General features: G+C 30.4%; 1 protein-coding gene across 1 annotated transcript in view; it reads left to right on the top strand.

The window, feature by feature from the left end:
• The window catches only part of LOC145273990 (nuclear pore complex protein Nup205-like), a 39178-nt gene that overhangs the window by 571 nt on the left and 12037 nt on the right, over positions 1-26570 (top strand). Inside the window, exon 2 of the mRNA XM_080127217.1 lies at positions 1112-1226. Coding sequence (XP_079983343.1) covers positions 1112-1226 — 115 coding nt within the window. The remainder of the gene's footprint in view (positions 1-1111; positions 1227-26570) is intronic.

Below are 26570 nucleotides of genomic sequence, written 5' to 3'. Positions count from 1 at the left end.
TTATCTCACTTTCTCTAACCAATTTTCTATTAATCAATTTATTGCTCTATATTTTATATTCTGTCTCTGCACATATTACATGTATGTTTATGACTACAGATTTCAACATAGGTTTTTGACTTTAAAAATACATGTATTTCAACATATATTTGTGACTTTAAAAAATACACATATTTCAATATATGTTTGTGGTTTTAAAAATACATATATTTAACATATTTGTGACTTTAAAAATGCACATATTTAAACTTATGTTTGTAATTTTAAAACTACATTTATTTCAACATGTTTGTGACTTTAAAAATGGATATATTTTTGTTTTTAACTTTAAAAATACATATATTTTTGTTTTTAACTTTAAAAATACATATATTTTTGTTTTTAACTTTAAAAATACATATATTTTTGTTTTTAACTTACATATTTCAGTGTATCCTTGTGACTTAATCCATTTTCATGTTTTTAAATTTTGTTTTTTCTGATTCAAAAATGTATGAATCTAATAATATTGGGGATAAATTAAAGTTGATACTAATGGGACTTTATTTTCTTTCAAACCAAAAAGTGAGATATGCACACATTTCTATAACATTACTTTGTTCCTAAATATAGCTTGAATGCACACAAGATAGGAATTCTGAAAATGGCAGATTTCTTCTTTAAATTGCTAGAGCCTTTGTTTTTTAAACATCAAAAAATATATATAAGTAATGAGGTAAGATTTGACAGAAATAAGCTTTTTTTTTCTTAATTTCTTTTATATAAGAAAAAGCCGATTTCTGTCAAATCCTACCTCATAATTTACTTTTTTCTCACTATTTTGCTGAATTTGTTTATTGTCTTTTATTGTCATTTTTCTCTCTTCCTATCTATTTTGCCTAGCTTTGTCTTCCTTTTCCTCCATATGACAGTTCTCTCTGAAAACTGAAAATGTTAATTTTGTCATGAAGGCTAAGACATGATAGGTGTAAGTGGGGTTTGTTTCATTAATGTTCATTCTGTGCTTCTCTTAGTTAGAACTGATTTTTGTGATCTACATAATTGATTGTTTCAGTATTTTAATTTGGAACGAATGATTTCAAAGTTAATGTTATCTTTTTTTGCCTGTTAGTATTCAGGTGTTGCAGATATTGAGAAAATCCCAACTCAACAACAACAGGAATTAGCCAAGAGGAGACTTGTTCAGATTATTGGATATCGATTTCAAGAATTACACAACTATTCATGTATCCTTACTAAACGTGCAAAATCTTGACACTTCAAAAGCATGTGGACCCAATCTTATCCCAGCTGTGCTATTAAAAAAGTGCTCAGCCGAAGTAGCTCCAGTTCTCTCCAAACTCTACAACAAATGCCTAAATGAAGCTTGCTTTCCGGGCTGTTGGAAAACTGCTTCTGTTGTACCAGTATTCAAGAATTCTGGCGAAAGGACTGACCCATCAAATTATCGCCCCATTAGCCTCCTCCCACTTTTTGCCAAAATATTTGAGACCTTAATTAACCATGCTCTAGTCCATCACCTTACAGATGCTAAACTTCTGACTGACAAACAATATGAATTTAGACAAGCCCGTTCCACAGCAGACATCCTAACTGTAATCTCTGAACGTATATACCATTCACTGGACAAAGCGGGGGAGGGCAGAGCGGTAGCTCTAGATATATCTAAGGCTTTTGACAGGGTATGGCATGAGGGTCTCCTCAGGAAAATTAGATCATACGGTATCACTGGTAGAATACTTAACATAATTAAATCCTTCTTAGATAAGAGAAAAATCCAGGTTGTCCTCGATGGTCGTACAATATGATATAAATGCGGGGGTGCCCCAGGGTTCTATCCTTGGACCTCTATTGTTCCTGATATTCATAAATGACCTCCCCGACAAAATTGCTTCTGAGATGGGTATATATGCTGATGACACTACACTCTATGGCAGGCACGACAGGAAGACGAATGAACACATTTCTAAAGAAATGGCAGAAACACTAGAGGAAGACCTCCAATCTGTAGTGGAATGGGGACAAAAGTGGTTGGTCGCGTTCAATGCTGCCAAGACTAAACTAGTTTCATTCAATAATTACAAGAAACCCTCTCTACCACCTATAGCAATGGCCAACAACTCTTTATCTGAGAGTACATCTTTCAAAGTCCTTGGCCTAACGTTCACAGGGTTGGAACAATTACATTGAAGGCATTGCCAGGGCTGCTGCAAGAAAGGTGGGCTCTCTCTACCGTGCTAGACAACTACTAACACCCGAAAGTATCCTGTACCTCTATAAGGCCACCATTCACCCATGTATGGAGAATTGCTGTCACATCTGGGCTGGTGCATCTGCTACTAGTCTCTCGCTCCTTGACAAGGTTCAGAAGAGAGTCGCAAATCTGATAGGCCCTGAACTGGCATCTAAGCTTCAGCCTCTGTCCCATCGACGAAATGTTGCATCCCTCTGCCTTTTCTACAAGTATTTTAGTGGTGAATGCTCTGACAAACTGCAATCACTTGTGCCCCCACGACGTGAGCACCCTCAACAAACCCGACAGGCTGCTAAATCCCACCCCCACACTGTAGAGATCCCTAGATGTAAAAGATCTTTTTACTCCAATAGTTTCTTCCTCAGAACCGCTAGACTCTGGAATTTCATTCCAGGTCCCTGCTTCCCCAACAGTACTGACGTGCAGAAGTTCAAGTGTAACGTGAACCGACATCTTGCTGCCCAAATCCCTACATAGTACCCCAGTAGTTGTTGCCCCTGATAGTAGCCCCCTACACCAAAGTGGCAATTTGCCTTGTTTGGGGTGAAAATGTAATAAAAAAAAAAAAAAAAAAATTTTCTAAGTCGTCTCAAACCAATTTCATTTGCTATATGGTTTTCCACCTTTTTATATTTCTTGATGAGGTCATTCAGTTCATTCTAAATATTGAAGCGATAAAATAATTGGTCAAAGTTAAATTAGAAACTTTTCTATTTAATCCAAGCCATGTTGGAATTCTAGGAAATGACCGATATTGTTCAGATGGTCAGTTTACAAATGGAGCTAATGTGCACAGATGTCCAACTGAAATTAGAAAAACAATAACAGAAATTATGTTGAATAACAATTTTCAAACAGTTTGCATAAAAATCTTATTTGAAATATTTGTTCTCAATATTATTGTATTATCAAATCAGACTCTCTTAATATACTGGCTTCCTGACGAAAATGCATCAAACAATTTTTTTCCTTCCCCCTTTTATGAAACACCGTTTTTTTCTGCAAAGCCAAAATTTTCTGTAGGTGGTAACTTGTGATATGATGGGATCCTAGTGATTGATCAGTCCATGACTTGGGGAACGTGGATATGCACACTGCAATACTTTGTTCCTTACCTGGGCTAGACAGAAAGGTCCGACCTGATTAATCAGCTTGTTATGTCAAGTCCCATCATATGAAGCCCCACCAACTAGATTTTTAGCAACTAGGTGGCGACTCGTGACACCTTGGAACGGAATCCTCGTGGTTGAGGGTTGCGGAGGATAGAAATGATTTCCTTCCCTTCCCAACACACCAATTTGACCCTTACCTCGACTAGACGGGCAGTCGGAGAGGCCTGCTCCGATCAATTGGCTGGTCACGCCTAGCCCTAAATCAGACAAACATAATAAAATATGCTCGCGCTCCTCAGATTAGACAATAAACTGATTTAGTAAGCGGTGTCTGAAGGGTCAATCAACTTGCTGAGTACAGACAAAACATGGCTGGAAAAACAACATCCCTTCCAAAAATAAGGCTCTTGGAGGTGATGAAGGAAACACAGGTGCTGGAATCGAACAGTTAGAAGAGTATACTTCTGCTGTATCCCTGTTGTGTTGGGGTGCATGGGTTTCCCCCCAACACTTCAATATGAAGACTTCAATATTCACAATTCATGGTGGGGCAGTAAAAGAAACAACAAAAGAGGCCAAATCATTGAAAAAATAATTAACCAAAACGAGCTATGTCTACTCAATAACAAAGAGAATGCATACATGGACCCAGCAACGGGAACACTATCAGCAATAGATATAACGCTATGTGGCCCAACTATATACATGGATTATAGCTGGAGAACGCATAAGGATACATGCTGAAGTGACCACTTCCCAATTATATTAGAAAACGAGAACCCCAAATTAGAAGACAAAACACTTCACTGGAATGTATCAAAAGCAAATTGGGAAAAATTCCAAAACGCATGTCAACACAGATTAATACCCGAAGTGAACCCTAACCCAGAACACGTCACATATTTCAGCAATACCTTACTCACAATAGCTGAGGAGAACATACCAAAAAGCTCCACTTCTACAAACTATAACAAACCCTGGTTCAATAAAGAAGCAAAGAAGCCATAAGAACCAGACATGCAAACTTTAGAAAATTCAAAAACAGTCCAACGAAAGAAAATTTGGACATATATAAAAACAGCAAGGCAAAAGCACGAAAAACTATCAAAGAATCAAAACGGAACACGTGGAAAGATTATGTAACAAAAATTCATCAAAACCCGAAACCTAAAAAAGATGGTCAGAAAAATAGCAAGAAAAAATACAAAGAATCCTACTGAACACCTTATATGCGACAACATGAAGATTACCGACAAACAAAATATCGCAAATAAATTAGCAGAACAATTCTCAATGAATTCATCATCAAAAAAACAAAATAAAAAATTCCAAGCTATAAAAAAAAATGAAGAAAAAATAAACTTCAAATCAAAAAATGAAGAAAATTACAATCAATTACTCAATAGTGCAGAATTAGAGTAGCCAATAAGCAAATCTCATGATACAGCAGTCGGCCCTGATGAGATCCATTGCCAATTACCAAACTACCAAAATCATCACTGGACTACTTACTACAAATTTTACAATGAAATAGGGATAAATAACAGTATCCCAAAAAACTGGAAGCAGACAATAGTAATCCCAATACCCAAACCAAAAAAAGATCATACAGACCCAACAAACTACCAACCCATTGCACTCACTAGTTGCTTGTGCAAAACATTCGAGAGAATGATTAATGAAAGACTAAATTGGTAATTGGAAAGCAAAAATTTGATTACAGAAAGTCAGTCGGGTTTCAGGAAAAATAAAGCCCCCACTGACCACGTAATAAAACGGGAAACGCGCATAAGAGAAGCATTTGCAAAAAAGGAACATCTAATAGCAATTTTTTTGACATGCAAAAGGCGTGTGACACTGCTTGGAAATATGGAATCCAAAAAGATCTGTACAAACTAGGACTTAGGGGCAGAATGCCAGAAATTATCAGAAACTTCTTAACAAATAGAATCTTCCAAGTACGGATGGACAACACTTTTTCAGTCCAAAAAGATCAAGAAATGGGTCTTCCCCAAGGCAGTATCCTATCTGTCACCCTCTTCAACATTAAAATAAACAATGTCATAAAAAACATAGACCCGGGAATTGAAAATGCCCTATATGTGGACGATCTACTTATATACTACCAATCTAAATATATACAAAAAGCCAGACGTAAACTACAACTCTGCCTGAATAAAATAAATAAAAAAAATGGACTATAGAAAATGGATTTACATTCTCAGAGGAAAAAACTAAATGCATCCATTTCTGCAAACTACAAAAATTCCACCACAACCCCAACCTAAAACTGGATAACAAGAACATCCCACTCATCGACTAACATAAATATTTAAGTATTATATTCGATAAAAAATTGACTTTTATACCACATATAAAATATTTAAAAACAAAATGCCAAAAGACAATGCAATTGATCAAAGTCCTAGCACACACCAATTGACAAAGTCACATTATTGAAACTATACCAAACTTTAATTAGATCTAAAATGGATTATGGATGCTTCATATATGGAGCAGCAAGGAAGTCTTACATAAAAGAACCAAATACAATTCATCCTCAAGGATTAAGATTGGCCCTGGGAGCATTTAGAAGCTCTCCAGTAGAAAACCTCTATATAGAGGTTCATGAGCCTCCACTGATACCAAGACGAAAGAAGTTATCTCTACAATATTACTTAAAGCTTGCATCATGTCCATCAAATCCTGCATACCAATGTATCCTCCATCCACAATACACACACACACACCTTCAACAGGAAAGAAAATATCATCAAACCCTATAGCCTCTGAATAAAAAAACCTTCTCACAGAAGCCCAAATAGACATAACAAAAATACATAAATATATCAAATCAAAAACTCCACCCTGGATGATCAAACAATCACACATAATATTAAAATCAAATAAATATCCCAAAACGAAAACCCACCCATCAATCTTCCATGAAGAACTGCTTAACATCCAGAATACATATAAAGAATACGCATGAATCTGCACTGACGGATGAAAAGATGGAGACAAAGTAGGATGTGCAGCCATCCACAAAAAAATAAAACTAAAGAAAAGACTCCCAAACGAATCTTCTATTTTCAGCACAGAAGCAACGGCCATAGATTTAGCACTAAATATAATAACCAACGATGACCATCAAAAATATAATAACCAACGATGACCATCAAAAATATAATAACCAACGATGACCATCAAAAATATAATAACCAACGATGACCATCAAAAATATAATAACCAACGATGACCATCAAAAATATAATAACCAACGATGACCATCAAAAATATAATAACCAACGATGACCATCAAAAATATAATAACCAACGATGACCATCAAAAATATAATAACCAACGATGACCATCAAAAATATAATAACCAACGATGACCATCAAAAGTATAATAACCAACGATGACCATCAAAAGTATAATAACCAACGATGACCATCAAAAATATAATAACCAACGATGACCATCAAAAGTATAATAACCAACGATGACCATCAAAAGTATAATAACCAACGATGACCATCAAAAGTATAATAACCAACGATGACCATCAAAAGTATAATAACCAACGATGACCATCAAAAATATAATAACCAACGATGACCATCAAAAATATAATAACCAACGATGACCATCAAAAATATAATAACCAACGATGACCATCAAAAGTATAATAACCAACGATGACCATCAAAAGTATAATAACCAACGATGACCATCAAAAATATAATAACCAACGATGACCATCAAAAATATAATAACCAACGATGACCATCAAAAATATAATAACCAACGATGACCATCAAAAATATAATAACCAACGATGACCATCAAAAATATAATAACCAACGATGACCATCAAAAGTATAATAACCAACGATGACCATCAAAAGTATAATAACCAACGATGACCATCAAAAATATAATAACCAACGATGACCATCAAAAATATAATAACCAACGATGACCATCAAAAATATAATAACCAACGATGACCATCAAAAATATAATAACCAACGATGACCATCAAAAATATAATAACCAACGATGACCATCAAAAGTATAATAACCAACGATGACCATCAAAAGTATAATAACCAACGATGACCATCAAAAATATAATAACCAACGATGACCATCAAAAATATAATAACCAACGATGACCATCAAAAATATAATAACCAACGATGACCATCAAAAGTATAATAACCAACGATGACCATCAAAAATATAATAACAAACGATGACCATCAAAAATATAATAACCGACGATGACCATCAAAAGTATAATAACCAACGATGACCATCAAAAATATAATAACCAACGATGACCATCAAAAGTATAATAACCAACGATGACCATCAAAAGTATAATAACCAACGATGACCATCAAAAATATAATAACCAACGATGACCATCAAAAATATAATAACCAACGATGACCATCAAAAATATAATAACCAACGATGACCATCAAAAATATAATAACCAACGATGACCATCAAAAATATAATAACCAACGATGACCATCAAAAATATAATAACCAACGATGACCATCAAAAGTATAATAACCAACGATGACCATCAAAAATATAATAACCAACGATGACCATCAAAAGTATAATAACCAACGATGACCATCAAAAATATAATAACCAACGATGACCATCAAAAGTATAATAACCAACGATGACCATCAAAAGTATAACAACCAACGATGACCATCAAAAATATAATAACCAACGATGACCATCAAAAATATAATAACCAACGATGACCATCAAAAATATAATAACCAACGATGACCATCAAAAATATAATAACCAACGATGACCATCAAAAATATAATAACCAACGATGACCATCAAAAATATAATAACCAACGATGACCATCAAAAATATAATAACCAACGATGACCATCAAAAATATAATAACCAGCGATGACCATCAAAAATATAATAACCAACGATGACCATCAAAAGTATAATAACCAACGATGACCATCAAAAATATAATAACCAACGATGACCATCAAAAATATAATAACCAACGATGACCATCAAAAGTATAATAACCAACGATGACCATCAAAAATATAATAACCAACGATGACCATCAAAAGTATAATAACCAACGATGACCATCAAAAGTATAATAACCAACGATGACCATCAAAAGTATAATAACCAACGATGACCATCAAAAATATAATAACCAACGATGACCATCAAAAATATAATAACCAACGATGACCATCAAAAATATAATAACCAACGATGACCATCAAAAATATAATAACCAACGATGACCATCAAAAGTATAATAACCAACGATGACCATCAAAAATATAATAACCAACGATGACCATCAAAAATATAATAACCAACGATGACCATCAAAAGTATAATAACCAACGATGACCATCAAAAATATAATAACCAACGATGACCATCAAAAATATAATAACCAACGATGACCATCAAAAATATAATAACCAACGATGACCATCAAAAATATCTCATACTTACAGACTCACTTTCGATACTCATATCACTAAAAGAAAAAAAAATGATAAATCCACTCATTACAAAGCTGCTAAACAAAATAGATGGCATAACCATGGAAAAAAAAACATCTTTTACTGGATACAAAGTCATATCAGCATCCATATGAATGAACAAGCAGATAAAGCAGCAAAGGAATCCTTGCAATAAAACCACACAAATGGAAAAATCCGCCATACAAACCTAAAGACTAAAAGATATATTTGAAGAGAAAATGGCAAGAAAACTGGAGCTCATGTACAGAAAATAAATTATTCCAAATAACACCAAATATTGGAACGAGAGACACCAAAAAGTTAACAAGAAAAGAAGAGGTAGTAATGACCAGACTGCGAATAGGTCACACTCACATCACTCACTCACATCTACTAAAAGGGGAGGAGACACCTATCTGTATAACGTGTCAAGAATCCTATGCAGTACACCATAAACTGACAAACTGCATTGACCTTGAACAAACCCGAATAAAGTATAACCAAGAAAACAATCTAAAAACAATATTAAACAAGATTGATCCCCAAGAAATTATCAATTTTCTGAAAGAGATCAAAATATACACTAAAATATAAGAAAGACCCCCCCCCCCCAAAAAAAAACATTAAGAAGAACAAACCAATATATAACATATCATAACTAATGTTTCAGCATTAAATGACCCCAAAGTGGTTGATATGCCGTAAAACAAAACAAGCAACTAGATGCTAAAAATCTAATTGACATTTCAGAGAGTTTTCTAAGGGAATAGGAGTAAGTGCTTGCCATAATTTACCAATAAAAGAATTAAATTTGATCCAGAAAATCAATTAAATCTGGGAATAGAATTCCTGAGTCTGACATTTTAACGTTAAATACTACATAATTCTTATAATTTAAAATAGATTCTGTTATTTATACATAATTGAAAAAAACGCTTAGTTATGTCACGTGATGTGACGTCAGCACGCTTTAATGGCGACATTTATGGGTCAGTACCGTACAAATTAAATGATTAACTGTCAGTATCGTACAAATTAAAATATTAACTTACATGTTATGAAAATGTTACCGACGTAATTATCGGGTTAAAAATAGTAAAATACGAGAGTATAACGAAAAATGATAAGGAAAAAAAAAACTTACACTTAAAAATATTTAGCGATAAGAGGAACGATCGCTTTCTTTACAAAACAAAAACAAACGGCCATTTTCTTTTTAGTATTAGTAACAATATGATCTAACTCTTTTTAGCGGGAAAGGGGAGGCGAAAGATGAGACCGCTTGAATTCTAAGAACAGATACTATACTTTGATCTTAGCCAAAAGACCAAGTATTATATAGTGTTATTTCCTACCGAATATTATCTTCTATTAAACAAAGATGCATATTATATATTTATCGTGTGCTAAATTGAGGAAAGATGTCATATTCCAAAAATCACATTGCTGAACTGCTGATTCCAAAAATCAAGTGAATGAATCCGTGCATGCTGAAAGTTTATTTGTAACATTTAAAAAATCACGTAAAGAACGCCTCGCTATGTTCACAAAACAAAAACAAATGGCCATTTTCTTTTTAGTAACAATATGTATGATCTCCTAATTCTGTTTAGAGGGAGGGGGCAAAAGATGAGTCTGCTTGAATTCTAAGAACTAGCTCTTTGATCTTAGCCAAAAGACCAAGTAACCATATTATATAGCGTAACTTTCTACCGAACATTATCTTCTATTAAAAAACGATGCATATTATATATTTATCATGTACTAAATTGAGACAAGATGTCATATTCCAAACATCACATCACTAAACTGCTGATTCCAAATTCTGAAATAAAAACATTATTTAGAAAGCCATTCTAATTATTGGGAGGGAATGTTTTTTATATAATCCTGAGTTAAGGAGGAGGGGTATTAAACTCAACTGAATGCTGAGACTGATACTACACTAAGAAATTCATGTTAAAGTAACACATACTAGCAGATTACCTGGCGTCGCCCGGGATTGGATGACATGTGGCTATATGTACTAGCAGAATACCCGGCGTTGCATGGGATTGGATGACTTATGTGGATATATGTATTAGCAGAATACACAGTATTGCCCAGGATTAGATGAAAGAGGTGGAATGTTTCCTAGCAGAATATCCGGCGTCACCTGGGCCTGGGATTGGATAACATGTGGATATTTTTACTAGCAGAATACCCAGTGTTGCTCGGTATTGGATGAATTAAGTGGATATATATATTAGCAGAATACCCAGCATCGCCAGGAATTGGATGACATAGGTGGATATATGTACTAATAGAATACCCGGCGTACCCCGGGATTGGATGAAATAAGTGTATACGTAATAGCAGAATAGCCGGCATGTATGTAGGTGGATATATGTACTAGCAGATTACCCGGTATAGTCCGGGAATGGATGAAATAGGTGGAGTGTTTCCTAACAAAATACTCAGCGTTGCCCCGGATTGGATAAGATAGGTGGCATGTTTCCTAGTAGAATACCCGGCGTTGCCCGGGATCAGATAAAGTAGGTGGAATGTTTCCTAGCAGAATACCCGGCGACGGCGACGCCTGGGATCGGATAAAGTAGGTGGATATATATGTACTAGCAAAATACCCAGCGTTTCCCAGGATTGGATGGCATAGGTGGATATATGTACTAGCAGAATACCCGGCATTGTCTGGGATTGTATTACATAGGTGGATGTATGTACTAGCAGAATACACGGCGTTGACCAGGATTAGATAAAATGGGTGGAATGTTTCCTAGCAGAAAACCTAGCGTTGCTTGGGATTGGATAACATGGGTGGATATTTGTAGTAGCAGAATGCCTGGCGTTACCCAGGATTGTATGAGATAGGTTGATATATATATATATATATATATATATATATATATATATATATATATATATATATATACTAGCAAAATACTTGGCGTCGCCCGGGATTGGACGACATAGCAGAATATCCTGTGTTGCTCAGGATTGGAAGAAATAGGTGGATATATATACTAGCAGAATGCCCAGCGTCTCCTAGTATTGGAGGACATAGGTAGATATATGTATTAGCAGAATACCCGGCATCGCCTGGGATTGGATGAAATAGGTGGAATGGTTCCTTGCAGATTACCCAGCATTGCCTGAGATTGGATAAGATAGGTGTAATGTTTCCTAGAAGAATATCCGGTGTCACCTGGGATCGGATAAGATAGGTTGATATATATGCTAGAAAAATACTTGGCGTCACCTGGGATTCAATGACATAGGTACTAACAGAATACCCGACATAGCCCTGGATTGGATGAAATAGGTGTATATGTACTAGCAGAATACCTGGCGTCGCCCAGGATTGGATGAGATAGGTGGATACATGTACTTGCAGATTACCCGGCGTGGCCCGGAATCCCGGGCCATGCTGGGTAATCTGCAAGTAGCTCTAAATAAATAATAGGATAAAATAGGTGGAATGTTTCCTAGCAGAATACCTGGTGGTGACCGGGATTGGATAAGATAGGTGGAATGTTTCCTAGCAGAATACCTGGCGTCACCTAGGATCGGATAAGATAGGTGGATATATGTACTAGCATAATACCCGGCATCGCCCGGGATTGGATAATGTACTAGCAGAATGCACGGCGTTGCCCGGAATTGGATGATATAGGTGAAATTTTACCTAGCAGAAAAACCCAGCGTCGCCTGGGATTCGATAACATATGTAGGTATTTGTACTAGCAGAATGCCCGGCTTCGCCCAGGATTGTATGAGATGGGTAGATATATGTACTAGCTAAATATCCGGCATCGTTCGGGATTAGGCGACATTTATACTAGCAGAATACCCAGCGTTGCTTGGGATTGAATGAAATAGGTGGAGATATATACTGGCAGAATACCCAGTGCCATCCGGTATTGGATGACATAGGTGGGTTAATGTACTAGCAAAATATCCGGCGTCGCCCGGTGTTGGATTATATAGGTGGATATATGTACTAGCAGAATACCCGGCTTCGCCCGGGATTGGATGACATAGGTGGAAATATGTACTAGCAGAATACTCAACGTTGCCCGGAATTGGATAAGATAGGTGGAATGTTCCCTAGCAGAATATCCGGCATCGCCTATGATCGAATAAGATGGGTGGATATATGTGCTAGCAAAATACCCTGCGTTGCCAGGAATTGTATTAGATAGGTGGATATATGTATTAGCAAAATACCCTGCATTGCCCAGGATTGTATTAGATAGGTGGATATTTGTACTAGCAGAATGCCCGGCATCGCCCAGGATTGTATGAGATAGGTGGATGTATGTACTAGCAAAATACCCGGCGTCGACCAGGATTGGATGACATAGGTCGATAATTTAGTAGATTATTAAATGTATAAGGGCTAATGATTGCAAAATGATGCTATTCCTTACAAACCACTGTCCAGCTATTTGTTCAAGAAAACAAATTCAAACACAAGAATAGTTAACATGACCAAAATCTTTTAATATATAAAACACCATACCAAAAAGACCTGTGCTATATCATGAGTGATCATTAAAATTACTATCCCATGTGACAAAATCAACCTGAATACAAATTTACAAGCAGTCGCGATATCAACATCTCATTAAAACTATAACAATGTGCTCATTAGCACTAAATGGAAATCTCAAAGAACTAGAATGAAGCGAGTCGGACAAACTGTGGCATAATAAAATATGGAGATGTAAGACAACTTGAAAAAAGGGAAAAGTAATAATTGTGTACAAAGTAAACCTTTCTACAGCAATACACACATTCTATGATCATAATTCTTAGATTAAAATTGCATGATTACACAAGTGGCAGTGACCACTTCCCGATTTTTGTTTAAGAAAAAAAAAAAAGAAAATGTTGTTGCACCTCAAACTGAAGTACACACACCATGTTGGAATTTCAAGAATAAACAAAAAAGTTGGGAAAAATTCAAGCATCTATGCCAATTACAAATTGATCCCAGAATCAAACAGGCAAAATAAAGACCCTACCACACATTTTATTAATATAAAGAAAACTTATACCAAAAACGTCAGTAAAACAAAACAAAAAAAAAAGTATGATAATGAAATGCAGAGCAGCAAAAATTTCGAAATCAACAAAACCAAACCTAAATGGCTTTATGGTTAAAACACAATGAACATTGGCAGAAGCTAAATGAAAAACCTGGCAAAACTGTGAAAAATGAACATGCAAAATGTAAAACCGTATTGGACATGGTAAAAAAATATATCAGAGTACAACAATACAATGCAAATGTAAAGACAATATCAGTAAAAGAATACAATGCAAATGTAAAGACAATATCAGTAATAGAATACAATGCAAATGTAAAGACAATATCAGTAAAAGAATACAATGCAAATGTAAAGACAATATCAGTAAAAGAATACAATGCAAATGTAAAGACAATATCAGTAAAAGAATACAATGCAAATGTAAAGACAATATCAGTAAAAGAATACAATGCAAATGTAAAGACAATATCAGTAAAAGAATACAATGCAAATGTAAAGACAATATCAGTAAAAGAATACAATGCAAATGTAAAGACAATATCAGTAATATAATACAATGCAAATGTAAAGACAATATCAGTAAAAGAATACAATGCAAATGTAAAGACAATATCAGTAATATAATACAATGCAAATGTAAAGACAATATCAGTAAAAGAATACAATGCAAATGTAAAGACAATATCAGTAAAACAATACAATGCAAATGTAAAGACAATATCAGTAAAACAATACAATGCAAATGTAAAGACAATATCAGTAAAAGAATACAATGCAAATGTAAAGACAATATCAGTAATAGAATACAATGCAAATGTAAAGACAATATCAGTAATAGAATACAATGCAAATGTAAAGACAATATCAGTAAAACAATACAATGCAAATGTAAAGACAATATCAGTAAAAGAATACAATGCAAATGTAAAGACAATATCAGTAAAAGAATACAATGCAAATGTAAAGACAATATCAGTAAAAGAATACAATGCAAATGTAAAGACAATATCCGTAAAAGAATACAATGCAAATGTAAAGACAATATCAGTAAAAGAATACAATGCAAATGTAAAGACAATATCAGTAATAGAATACAATGCAAATGTAAAGACAATATCCGTAAAAGAATACAATGCAAATGTAAAGACAATATCAGTAAAAGAATACAATGCAAATGTAAAGACAATATCAGTAAAAGAATACAATGCAAATGTAAAGACAATATCAGTAAAAGAATACAATGCAAATGTAAAGACAATATCAGTAAAAGAATACAATGCAAATGTAAAGACAATATCAGTAAAAGAATACAATGCAAATGTAAAGACAATATCCGTAAAAGAATACAATGCAAATGTAAAGACAATATCAGTAAAAGAATACAATGCAAATGTAAAGACAATATCAGTAATAGAATACAATGCAAATGTAAAGACAATATCAGTAATAGAATACAATGCAAATGTAAAGACAATATCAGTAAAAGAATACAATGCAAATGTAAAGACAATATCAGTAAAAGAATACAATGCAAATGTAAAGACAATATCAGTAAAAGAATACAATGCAAATGTAAAGACAATATCAGTAAAAGAATACAATGCAAATGTAAAGACAATATCCGTAAAAGAATACAATGCAAATGTAAAGACAATATCAGTAAAAGAATACAATGCAAATGTAAAGACAATATCAGTAAAAGAATACAATGCAAATGTAAAGACAATATCCGTAAAAGAATACAATGCAAATGTAAAGACAATATCAGTAAAAGAATACAATGCAAATGTAAAGACAATATCAGTAAAAGAATACAATGCAAATGTAAAGACAATATCCGTAAAAGAATACAATGCAAATGTAAAGACAATATCAGTAAAAGAATACAATGCAAATGTAAAGACAATATCCGTAAAAGAATACAATGCAAATGTAAAGACAATATCAGTAAAAGAATACAATGCAAATGTAAAGACAATATCAGTAAAAGAATACAATGCAAATGTAAAGACAATATCCGTAAAAGAATACAATGCAAATGTAAAGACAATATCAGTAAAACAATACAATGCAAATGTAAAGACAATATCAGTAAAAGAATACAATGCAAATGTAAAGACAATATCAGTAAAACAATACAATGCAAATGTAAAGACAATATCAGTAAAAGAATACAATGCAAATGTAAAGACAATATCAGTAATATAATACAATGCAAATGTAAAGACAATATCAGTAAAAGAATACAATGCAAATGTAAAGACAATATCAGTAAAAGAATACAATGCAAATGTAAAGACAATATCAGTAATATAATACAATGCAAATGTAAAGACAATATCAGTAATATAATACAATGCAAATGTAAAGACAATATCAGTAAAAGAATACAATGCAAATGTAAAGACAATATCAGTAAAACAATACAATGCAAATGTAAAGACAATATCAGTAAAAGAATACAATGCAAATGTAAAGACAATATCAGTAAAAGAATACAATGCAAATGTAAAGACAATATCAGTAATATAATACAATGCAAATGTAAAGACAATATCAGTAAAAGAATACAATGCAAATGTAAAGACAATATCAGTAATATAATACAATGCAAATGTAAAGACAATATCAGTAAAAGAATACAATGCAAATGTAAAGACAATATCAGTAAAACAATACAATGCAAATGTAAAGACAATATCAGTAAAAGAATACAATGCAAATGTAAAGACAATATCAGTAATATAATACAATGCAAATGTAAAGACAATATCAGTAAAAGAATACAATGCAAATGTAAAGACAATATCAGTAAAAGAATACAATGCAAATGTAAAGACAATATCAGTAATATAATACAATGCAAATGTAAAGACAATATCAGTAAAAGAATACAATGCAAATGTAAAGACAATATCAGTAAAAGAATACAATGCAAATGTAAAGACAATATCCGTAAAAGAATACAATGCAAATGTAAAGACAATATCAGTAAAACAATACAATGCAAATGTAAAGACAATATCAGTAAAAGAATACAATGCAAATGTAAAGACAATATCAGTAATATAATACAATGCAAATGTAAAGACAATATCAGTAAAAGAATACAATGCAAATGTAAAGACAATATCAGTAATATAATACAATGCAAATGTAAAGACAATATCAGTAAAAGAATACAATGCAAATGTAAAGACAATATCAGTAATATAATACAATGCAAATGTAAAGACAATATCAGTAAAAGAATACAATGCAAATGTAAAGACAATATCAGTAAAAGAATACAATGCAAATGTAAAGACAATATCCGTAAAAGAATACAATGCAAATGTAAAGACAATATCAGTAAAACAATACAATGCAAATGTAAAGACAATATCAGTAAAAGAATACAATGCAAATGTAAAGACAATATCAGTAATATAATACAATGCAAATGTAAAGACAATATCAGTAAAAGAATACAATGCAAATGTAAAGACAATATCAGTAAAAGAATACAATGCAAATGTAAAGACAATATCAGTAATATAATACAATGCAAATGTAAAGACAATATCAGTAAAAGAATACAATGCAAATGTAAAGACAATATCAGTAAAACAATACAATGCAAATGTAAAGACAATATCAGTAAAACAATACAATGCAAATGTAAAGACAATATCAGTAATATAATACAATGCAAATGTAAAGACAATATCAGTAATATAATACAATGCAAATGTAAAGACAATATCAGTAAAACAATACAATGCAAATGTAAAGACAATATCAGTAAAAGAATACAATGCAAATGTAAAGACAATATCAGTAAAAGAATACAATGCAAATGTAAAGACTATCAGTAAAAGAATACAATGCAAATGTAAAGACAATATCAGTAATATAATACAATGCAAATGTAAAGACAATATCAGTAAAACAATACAATGCAAATGTAAAGACAATATCAGTAAAAGAATACAATGCAAATGTAAAGACAATATCAGTAAAAGAATACAATGCAAATGTAAAGACAATATCAGTAAAAGAATACAATGCAAATGTAAAGACAATATCAGTAAAACAATACAATGCAAATGTAAAGACAATATCAGTAAAAGAATACAATGCAAATGTAAAGACAATATCAGTAAAAGAATACAATGCAAATGTAAAGACAATATCAGTAAAAGAATACAATGCAAATGTAAAGACAATATCAGTAAAAGAATACAATGCAAATGTAAAGACAATATCAGTAAAAGAATACAATGCAAATGTAAAGACAATATCAGTAAAAGAATACAATGCAAATGTAAAGACAATATCAGTAAAAGAATACAATGCAAATGTAAAGACAATATCAGTAAAAGAATACAATGCAAATGTAAAGACAATATCAGTAAAAGAATACAATGCAAATGTAAAGACAATATCAGTAAAACAATACAATGCAAATGTAAAGACAATATCAGTAAAACAATACAATGCAAATGTAAAGACAATATCAGTAAAAGAATACAATGCAAATGTAAAGACAATATCAGTAAAAGAATACAATGCAAATGTAAAGACAATATCAGTAAAAGAATACAATGCAAATGTAAAGACAATATCAGTAAAAGAATACAATGCAAATGTAAAGACAATATCAGTAAAAGAATACAATGCAAATGTAAAGACAATATCAGTAAAACAATACAATGCAAATGTAAAGACAATATCAGTAAAACAATACAATGCAAATGTAAAGACAATATCAGTAAAAGAATACAATGCAAATGTAAAGACAATATCAGTAAAAGAATACAATGCAAATGTAAAGACAATATCAGTAAAAGAATACAATGCAAATGTAAAGACAATATCAGTAAAACAATACAATGCAAATGTAAAGACAATATCAGTAAAACAATACAATGCAAATGTAAAGACAATATCAGTAAAAGAATACAATGCAAATGTAAAGACAATATCAGTAAAAGAATACAATGCAAATGTAAAGACAATATCAGTAAAAGAATACAATGCAAATGTAAAGACAATATCAGTAAAAGAATACAATGCAAATGTAAAGACAATATCAGTAAAAGAATACAATGCAAATGTAAAGACAATATCAGTAAAACAATACAATGCAAATGTAAAGACAATATCAGTAAAACAATACAATGCAAATGTAAAGACAATATCAGTAAAAGAATACAATGCAAATGTAAAGACAATATCAGTAAAAGAATACAATGCAAATGTAAAGACAATATCAGTAAAAGAATACAATGCAAATGTAAAGACAATATCAGTAAAAGAATACAATGCAAATGTAAAGACAATATCAGTAAAAGAATACAATGCAAATGTAAAGACAATATCAGTAAAACAATACAATGCAAATGTAAAGACAATATCAGTAAAACAATACAATGCAAATGTAAAGACAATATCAGTAAAAGAATACAATGCAAATGTAAAGACAATATCAGTAAAAGAATACAATGCAAATGTAAAGACAATATCAGTAAAAGAATACAATGCAAATGTAAAGACAATATCAGTAAAAGAATACAATGCAAATGTAAAGACAATATCAGTAAAAGAATACAATGCAAATGTAAAGACAATATCAGTAAAAGAATACAATGCAAATGTAAAGACAATATCAGTAAAACAATACAATGCAAATGTAAAGACAATATCAGTAAAACAATACAATGCAAATGTAAAGACAATATCAGTAAAAGAATACAATGCAAATGTAAAGACAATATCAGTAAAAGAATACAATGCAAATGTAAAGACAATATCAGTAAAAGAATACAATGCAAATGTAAAGACAATATCAGTAAAAGAATACAATGCAAATGTAAAGACAATATCAGTAAAAGAATACAATGCAAATGTAAAGACAATATCAGTAAAAGAATACAATGCAAATGTAAAGACAATATCAGTAAAACAATACAATGCAAATGTAAAGACAATATCAGTAAAACAATACAATGCAAATGTAAAGACAATATCAGTAAAAGAATACAATGCAAATGTAAAGACAATATCAGTAAAAGAATACAATGCAAATGTAAAGACAATATCAGTAAAAGAATACAATGCAAATGTAAAGACAATATCAGTAAAACAATACAATGCAAATGTAAAGACAATATCAGTAAAACAATACAATGCAAATGTAAAGACAATATCAGTAAAAGAATACAATGCAAATGTAAAGACAATATCAGTAAAAGAATACAATGCAAATGTAAAGACAATATCAGTAAAAGAATACAATGCAAATGTAAAGACAATATCAGTAAAAGAATACAATGCAAATGTAAAGACAATATCAGTAAAAGAATACAATGCAAATGTAAAGACAATATCAGTAAAACAATACAATGCAAATGTAAAGACAATATCAGTAAAACAATACAATGCAAATGTAAAGACAATATCAGTAAAAGAATACAATGCAAATGTAAAGACAATATCAGTAAAAGAATACAATGCAAATGTAAAGACAATATCAGTAAAAGAATACAATGCAAATGTAAAGACAATATCAGTAAAAGAATACAATGCAAATGTAAAGACAATATCAGTAAAAGAATACAATGCAAATGTAAAGACAATATCAGTAAAACAATACAATGCAAATGTAAAGACAATATCAGTAAAACAATACAATGCAAATGTAAAGACAATATCAGTAAAAGAATACAATGCAAATGTAAAGACAATATCAGTAAAAGAATACAATGCAAATGTAAAGACAATATCAGTAAAAGAATACAATGCAAATGTAAAGACAATATCAGTAAAAGAATACAATGCAAATGTAAAGACAATATCAGTAAAACAATACAATGCAAATGTAAAGACAATATCAGTAAAACAATACAATGCAAATGTAAAGACAATATCAGTAAAAGAATACAATGCAAATGTAAAGACAATATCAGTAAAAGAATACAATGCAAATGTAAAGACAATATCAGTAAAAGAATACAATGCAAATGTAAAGACAATATCAGTAAAAGAATACAATGCAAATGTAAAGACAATATCAGTAAAAGAATACAATGCAAATGTAAAGACAATATCAGTAAAAGAATACAATGCAAATGTAAAGACAATATCAGTAAAACAATACAATGCAAATGTAAAGACAATATCAGTAAAAGAATACAATGCAAATGTAAAGACAATATCAGTAAAAGAATACAATGCAAATGTAAAGACAATATCAGTAAAAGAATACAATGCAAATGTAAAGACAATATCAGTAAAAGAATACAATGCAAATGTAAAGACAATATCAGTAAAAGAATACAATGCAAATGTAAAGACAATATCAGTAAAAGAATACAATGCAAATATAAAGACAATATCAGTAAAACAATACAATGCAAATGTAAAGACAATATCAGTAAAACAATACAATGCAAATGTAAAGACAATATCAGTAAAAGAATACAATGCAAATGTAAAGACAATATCAGTAAAAGAATACAATGCAAATGTAAAGACAATATCAGTAAAAGAATACAATGCAAATGTAAAGACAATATCAGTAAAAGAATACAATGCAAATGTAAAGACAATATCAGTAAAAGAATACAATGCAAATGTAAAGACAATATCAGTAAAAGAATACAATGCAAATGTAAAGACAATATCAGTAAAAGAATACAATGCAAATGTAAAGACAATATCAGTAAAAGAATACAATGCAAATGTAAAGACAATATCAGTAAAAGAATACAATGCAAATGTAAAGACAATATCAGTAAAAGAATACAATGCAAATGTAAAGACAATATCAGTAAAAGAATACAATGCAAATGTAAAGACAATATCAGTAAAAGAATACAATGCAAATGTAAAGACAATATCAGTAAAACAATACAATGCAAATGTAAAGACAATATCAGTAAAAGAATACAATGCAAATGTAAAGACAATATCAGTAAAAGAATACAATGCAAATGTAAAGACAATATCCGTAAAAGAATACAATGCAAATGTAAAGACAATATCAGTAAAAGAATACAATGCAAATGTAAAGACAATATCAGTAAAAGAATACAATGCAAATGTAAAGACAATATCAGTAAAAGAATACAATGCAAATGTAAAGACAATATCAGTAAAAGAATACAATGCAAATGTAAAGACAATATCAGTAAAACAATACAATGCAAATGTAAAGACAATATCAGTAAAAGAATACAATGCAAATGTAAAGACAATATCAGTAAAAGAATACAATGCAAATGTAAAGACAATATCAGTAAAAGAATACAATGCAAATGTAAAGACAATATCAGTAAAAGAATACAATGCAAATGTAAAGACAATATCAGTAAAAGAATACAATGCAAATGTAAAGACAATATCAGTAAAAGAATACAATGCAAATGTAAAGACAATATCAGTAAAAGAATACAATGCAAATGTAAAGACAATATCAGTAAAAGAATACAATGCAAATGTAAAGACAATATCAGTAAAAGAATACAATGCAAATGTAAAGACAATATCCGTAAAAGAATACAATGCAAATGTAAAGACAATATCAGTAAAAGAATACAATGCAAATGTAAAGACAATATCAGTAAAAGAATACAATGCAAATGTAAAGACAATATCAGTAAAAGAATACAATGCAAATGTAAAGACAATATCAGTAAAAGAATACAATGCAAATGTAAAGACAATATCAGTAAAACAATACAATGCAAATGTAAAGACAATATCAGTAAAAGAATACAATGCAAATGTAAAGACAATATCAGTAATATAATACAATGCAAATGTAAAGACAATATCAGTAATACAATACAATGCAAATGTAAAGACAATATCAGTAATATAATACAATGCAAATGTAAAGACAATATCAGTAAAAGAATACAATGCAAATGTAAAGACAATATCAGTAAAAGAATACAATGCAAATGTAAAGACAATATCAGTAAAAGAATACAATGCAAATGTAAAGACAATATCAGTAAAAGAATACAATGCAAATGTAAAGACAATATCCGTAAAAGAATACAATGCAAATGTAAAGACAATATCAGTAAAAGAATACAATGCAAATGTAAAGACAATATCAGTAAAAGAATACAATGCAAATGTAAAGACAATATCAGTAAAAGAATACAATGCAAATGTAAAGACAATATCCGTAAAAGAATACAATGCAAATGTAAAGACAATATCAGTAAAAGAATACAATGCAAATGTAAAGACAATATCAGTAAAAGAATACAATGCAAATGTAAAGACAATATCAGTAAAAGAATACAATGCAAATGTAAAGACAATATCAGTAAAAGAATACAATGCAAATGTAAAGACAATATCAGTAAAAGAATACAATGCAAATGTAAAGACAATATCAGTAAAAGAATACAATGCAAATGTAAAGACAATATCAGTAAAAGAATACAATGCAAATGTAAAGACAATATCAGTAAAACAATACAATGCAAATGTAAAGACAATATCAGTAAAAGAATACAATGCAAATGTAAAGACAATATCAGTAATATAATACAATGCAAATGTAAAGACAATATCAGTAATACAATACAATGCAAATGTAAAGACAATATCAGTAATATAATACAATGCAAATGTAAAGACAATATCAGTAAAAGAATACAATGCAAATGTAAAGACAATATCAGTAATATAATACAATGCAAATGTAAAGACAATATCAGTAATATAATACAATGCAAATGTAAAGACAATATCAGTAATATAATACAATGCAAATGTAAAGACAATATCAGTAAAAGAATACAATGCAAATGTAAAGACAATATCAGTAATATAATACAATGCAAATGTAAAGACAATATCAGTAATATAATACAATGCAAATGTAAAGACAATATCAGTAATAGAATACAATGCAAATGTAAAGACAATATCAGTAAAAGAATACAATGCAAATGTAAAGACAATATCAGTAATATAATACAATGCAAATGTAAAGACAATATCAGTAATAGAATACAATGCAAATGTAAAGACAATATCAGTAAAAGAATACAATGCAAATGTAAAGACAATATCAGTAATATAATACAATGCAAATGTAAAGACAATATCAGTAAAAGAATACAATGCAAATGTAAAGACAATATCAGTAAAAGAATACAATGCAAATGTAAAGACAATATCAGTAAAAGAATACAATGCAAATGTAAAGACAATATCAGTAATATAATACAATGCAAATGTAAAGACAATATCAGTAATATAATACAATGCAAATGTAAAGACAATATCAGTAATAGAATACAATGCAAATGTAAAGACAATATCAGTAAAAGAATACAATGCAAATGTAAAGACAATATCAGTAATATAATACAATGCAAATGTAAAGACAATATCAGTAAAAGAATACAATGCAAATGTAAAGACAATATCAGTAAAAGAATACAATGCAAATGTAAAGACAATATCAGTAAAAGAATACAATGCAAATGTAAATACAATATCAGTAAAAGAATACAATGCAAATGTAAAGACAATATCAGTAAAATAATACAATGCAAATGTAAAGACAATATCAGTAAAAGAATACAATGCAAATGTAAAGACAATATCAGTAAAATAATACAATGCAAATGTAAAGACAATATCAGTAAAAGAATACAATGCAAATGTAAAGACAATATCAGTAATAGAATACAATGCAAATGTAAAGACAATATCAGTAAAAGAATACAATGCAAATGTAAAGACAATATCAGTAAAAGAATACAATGCAAATGTAAAGACAATATCAGTAAAAGAATACAATGCAAATGTAAAGACAATATCAGTAAAACAATACAATGCAAATGTAAAGACAATATCAGTAAAACAATACAATGCAAATGTAAAGACAATATCAGTAAAAGAATACAATGCAAATGTAAAGACAATATCAGTAAAAGAATACAATGCAAATGTAAAGACAATATCAGTAAAAGAATACAATGCAAATGTAAAGACAATATCAGTAAAAGAATACAATGCAAATGTAAAGACAATATCAGTAAAACAATACAATGCAAATGTAAAGACAATATCAGTAAAACAATACAATGCAAATGTAAAGACAATATCAGTAAAAGAATACAATGCAAATGTAAAGACAATATCAGTAAAAGAATACAATGCAAATGTAAAGACAATATCAGTAAAAGAATACAATGCAAATGTAAAGACAATATCAGTAAAAGAATACAATGCAAATGTAAAGACAATATCAGTAAAAGAATACAATGCAAATGTAAAGACAATATCAGTAAAAGAATACAATGCAAATGTAAAGACAATATCAGTAAAACAATACAATGCAAATGTAAAGACAATATCAGTAAAAGAATACAATGCAAATGTAAAGACAATATCAGTAAAAGAATACAATGCAAATGTAAAGACAATATCAGTAAAAGAATACAATGCAAATGTAAAGACAATATCAGTAAAAGAATACAATGCAAATGTAAAGACAATATCAGTAAAAGAATACAATGCAAATGTAAAGACAATATCAGTAAAAGAATACAATGCAAATGTAAAGACAATATCAGTAAAACAATACAATGCAAATGTAAAGACAATATCAGTAAAACAATACAATGCAAATGTAAAGACAATATCAGTAAAAGAATACAATGCAAATGTAAAGACAATATCAGTAAAAGAATACAATGCAAATGTAAAGACAATATCAGTAAAAGAATACAATGCAAATGTAAAGACAATATCAGTAAAAGAATACAATGCAAATGTAAAGACAATATCAGTAAAAGAATACAATGCAAATGTAAAGACAATATCAGTAAAAGAATACAATGCAAATGTAAAGACAATATCAGTAAAAGAATACAATGCAAATGTAAAGACAATATCAGTAAAAGAATACAATGCAAATGTAAAGACAATATCAGTAAAAGAATACAATGCAAATGTAAAGACAATATCAGTAAAAGAATACAATGCAAATGTAAAGACAATATCAGTAAAAGAATACAATGCAAATGTAAAGACAATATCAGTAAAAGAATACAATGCAAATGTAAAGACAATATCAGTAAAACAATACAATGCAAATGTAAAGACAATATCAGTAAAAGAATACAATGCAAATGTAAAGACAATATCAGTAAAAGAATACAATGCAAATGTAAAGACAATATCCGTAAAAGAATACAATGCAAATGTAAAGACAATATCCGTAAAATAATACAATGCAAATGTAAAGACAATATCAGTAAAAGAATACAATGCAAATGTAAAGACAATATCAGTAAAAGAATACAATGCAAATGTAAAGACAATATCAGTAAAAGAATACAATGCAAATGTAAAGACAATATCAGTAAAAGAATACAATGCAAATGTAAAGACAATATCAGTAAAAGAATACAATGCAAATGTAAAGACAATATCAGTAAAAGAATACAATGCAAATGTAAAGACAATATCCGTAAAAGAATACAATGCAAATGTAAAGACAATATCAGTAAAAGAATACAATGCAAATGTAAAGACAATATCAGTAAAAGAATACAATGCAAATGTAAA

Source organism: Euprymna scolopes, unplaced genomic scaffold (genome assembly GCF_053919585.1).
Source record: "Euprymna scolopes isolate OS-2025 unplaced genomic scaffold, ASM5391958v1 sca236, whole genome shotgun sequence".
Lineage (NCBI taxonomy): Eukaryota > Metazoa > Mollusca > Cephalopoda > Sepiida > Sepiolidae > Euprymna > Euprymna scolopes.
Note: the sequence above shows the minus strand (reverse complement) of the source record. Positions and strands in the feature narration are given on the sequence as shown.